A 2,972-nucleotide genomic window follows, 5' to 3' on the forward strand; every position below is an offset into this window, starting at 1 on the left:
AGTTTCCTGGTCGATGACGTCACCCGCCTATGACGTTTCATCTCTCCATTGGGCTGATTCCATACGTGCTTCATGGCGCACAACGCAGGGGCGTTCCCGCAGCGTTTGACGCAGCGTCTCGTTCCCTATCAGGGAACTAGGGTTACATACGTAACCGAGACGTTTTCCTAGGTCCCGGCTTTCAAAATTTTAATACAAATATCTTGCGAACTAGGACAATAAAAAGTTTGTTTGGCCTTTTTTGGCAGAAAAATTTCATCACACAACCAATGTTTCCTCTACACAACCAACGTTTCATCCTTTTGCTCTCAGTAGCCTATAATATCAGAGCCAAAGACAGTTGAAGATTGTCTTCTGTTTTAAAGGAAAACTGCAAATTACACATCAGAATTTCATTAATTGATTTAATAATAGGATTAAGTGGATTGAGTGTTCATTTGGTTTTAGATTTATTAAATGTTTGAATTTCATTACAGTAGCAGTGCAGTAGTTTTTCATTCTTTTAATAAATAGTTAAATAAATAGTTAAATAAATAAATACACAATATTTTAACATTTTACCAAAAACAATATAAATAACTTGGACAGCTTTCATGGACATGACAAAATGCCCATGATTTCCCTCACTTAAAATCATATCTGGATTCCTCTGATCCATATGTTTCATGGAGTTATAGTTTTGTCCTGTTTTAATATAAAACATTGACCAGGAGTCATTTCAGTCTCAGCAATGGTGGCATTGCAGTGGAAGCTCAGCATATTGCTTTCCTCTTCACAGGTTTCCATTCTTTCCTTACTTTTCAAGTTTTGCTTGACGTCCATGTTCATAGAGCAAACACCCCAAAGAAGGTCTTTCCATTTTCATTGTCGACACGGGGCAGGAGTTTTGAAGTGGTTTCGGTGCTCAGTCTGTCTCGGGCTCGTAACTGGAAGGCCGCGCCGAGGTAAATTGTGTTGTACGACAGCTCTTCAGTGTCAGGCGAGTGTTCGCAGGTGGAGCGGATAGCGCTGAAAAGCGGCTTACTGCTTCCATAGGAATCGGAAAAGCGATTCACCACGTGGCTCATATACACAGTGTCGTCGTCGTCCTCAGTCCTGTCAGTCGAGCACCTGATGTGGAAAGAGACCTGGGTGTAGACGAAGTAAATGCCGTCATAAGGAATGATGATCTCCCTATTTACTAATTTCAAGCCGCCTGAAGAGAAAGCTTGGTCCTGGTTCACTCTCCAATCTAGGGTTGTGTCTTCAGTCTCATATCCACCTATAGAAGAGAATACAAAAAACATGGAATAAGTCAGATTCAGATTTTACATTAGACATCAAGTGCATCCCAACAAAGTAGACTGCCATAATTATTTTAAGGTCTTGTTTAATGCAATTTAGCTATACATAGGCGGCCTATAGGCTACTAATATTTGAACGTTTCAAGCTGCATAAATTAACATTAGTTATTATAATAGGAACAAATAAGAATTAATAATCAACAATTTATAAATTGCCTAGATCAATTAGTGCTGTAAAATTGTTATTTGAGGACACATTAAATTGATACTTGATGCATTAATTAATGTTAACACATTGAACAACATTTTTCCTAAAATTAAACAAATTAAATGTTTTTATTTTATTTTTAAATGTCTCTTAATTTCAATATGCTCTTGCCAGCTAGCACACTAAATGCAAAAACTACATTTATGTTTGCTGTAAGTGAAACTGTATAAACTGTAGTCAGGGTCATATTTTCTTTTACTTGTATAGTTTGTATGGTTTTCAAGGATGAGAGCATGCATCATGTGTTCATTACCACAACGTTCATATTGGCATCTATAATTGTTTAATTTCTAAATGACAGATGAATTTGTGTCCTATTAAAGAGTTTTACTTTGCCCTTTGACTTTAACATCATAAGATATGAAAAGCATGCTAATTATGCATCCCTGACCCTATCAGAACGACCTGCAACCAATTTTTGAGTTTCAAGTCGCCGTTCTAAGAAAAAAATTATATAGGAGTGAAATATAAACATAACACACATCCTACAATTTTGGATGCACAACCAAATGATTCAAGATTGCAGACACCTTTTAGACTTCATATGGCCCCAAGGACTTACAATGTATAATATAATGCAAAATAGTTTAAACTTTTAATGCATTCTGTTATAATAGACTAGCACATTTGGTGTGCAAGACTTTGTACTATTTATTCACAGCCCATTTACCACTTTTAGCACTTTGGAATCAAGCTTACCTGTTAAATGGATGGCAGCCTTGGAAGTGAAATTTGCTTGTGAAAAATGATCTCTCGTTGAAAGCCTGAGCCCTGATGGGGAGAAACACAAAATTACTTGTATAAGATTATTAAGTTCCACAGAAAATAAAATAAGCTGGTATGAATGGAACAAAGGGGATCTGAAAGTTAGTGTCTGAACTCACCAGTTCCACTTTCCTGATTACTCTGAGACTATAGAGAGAACAAGAGACACGATTAAACATCTAATAAGGCAATTATGATAATGTAATGTATACGGATCAAGATTCTGACCTTGTTGAGCGTGAAGCAGACAGCAGCTGCAGCACACAGGGTCACAGCCAGAAAAACCCCACACACCCGCCATACGCCTGACTTTGAAGAGTTAGCCTTCCTCCTCGACACCATCACCCTTGGTAAAGGCAGCGTCCCTTCTTCAAGACCCAACAATACTTGACTGTCATGCTCCATCATTACTGTGTTAGTTCTCCGAAAGATGTACAAGATACTGCCAAAATGCTTTTTAAAAGATTCTGTAAAGTCTTCTCAGCGCAGTTTATCACTTCAGTGCTTTGCTTGGCTGGTCTGTCACTGTTGTGTTCAGAATATACTGGTTCTTCATTCTTTTTAAAGCTCAGAGACTGTAAGACCAGGGGAAACTCCAGTGATGTCAGAGTAGTGTGGAGAAAAGTAAGTGGTACAATGAGATGGAGGGGAGAAAC

The 2,972-nt window shown here is 37.9% G+C and overlaps 1 protein-coding gene across 1 annotated transcript; it reads right to left on the minus strand.

The window, feature by feature from the left end:
- Positions 1-732: 732 nt before the first annotated feature.
- Positions 733-2,972, minus strand: tnfa (tumor necrosis factor a (TNF superfamily, member 2)). The gene is made up of 4 exons (XM_056254486.1): positions 2,545-2,972; positions 2,432-2,463; positions 2,251-2,315; positions 733-1,261 (listed from the first exon to the last, which is right to left on the minus strand). The coding sequence occupies exons 1-4, from the start codon at positions 2,722-2,724 to the stop codon at positions 825-827; spliced, it is 714 nt and encodes a 237-aa protein (XP_056110461.1). The 5' UTR covers positions 2,725-2,972; the 3' UTR covers positions 733-824.

The sequence above is a fragment of the Rhinichthys klamathensis genome, unplaced genomic scaffold (assembly GCF_029890125.1).
Source record: "Rhinichthys klamathensis goyatoka isolate OS25496 unplaced genomic scaffold, OSU_Roscu_1.1 h1tg000111l_1, whole genome shotgun sequence".
NCBI classification, from domain to species: Eukaryota; Metazoa; Chordata; class Actinopteri; order Cypriniformes; family Leuciscidae; genus Rhinichthys; species Rhinichthys klamathensis.

Bases quoted from the DNA above. Each gene is read 5' to 3' on its own strand.
- tnfa (XM_056254486.1), bottom strand. From the start codon at position 2,724: ATGATGGAGCATGACAGTCAAGTATTGTTGGGTCTTGAAGAAGGGACG. The intron at 2,316-2,431 runs GTTCAGACACTA...ATCAGGGCTCAG, and splicing joins CAGGAAAGTGGAACTGGTGA to GCTTTCAACGAGAGATCATT. The intron at 1,262-2,250 runs GTAAGCTTGATT...TCTCTTCTATAG, and splicing joins GGCTGCCATCCATTTAACAG to GTGGATATGAGACTGAAGAC.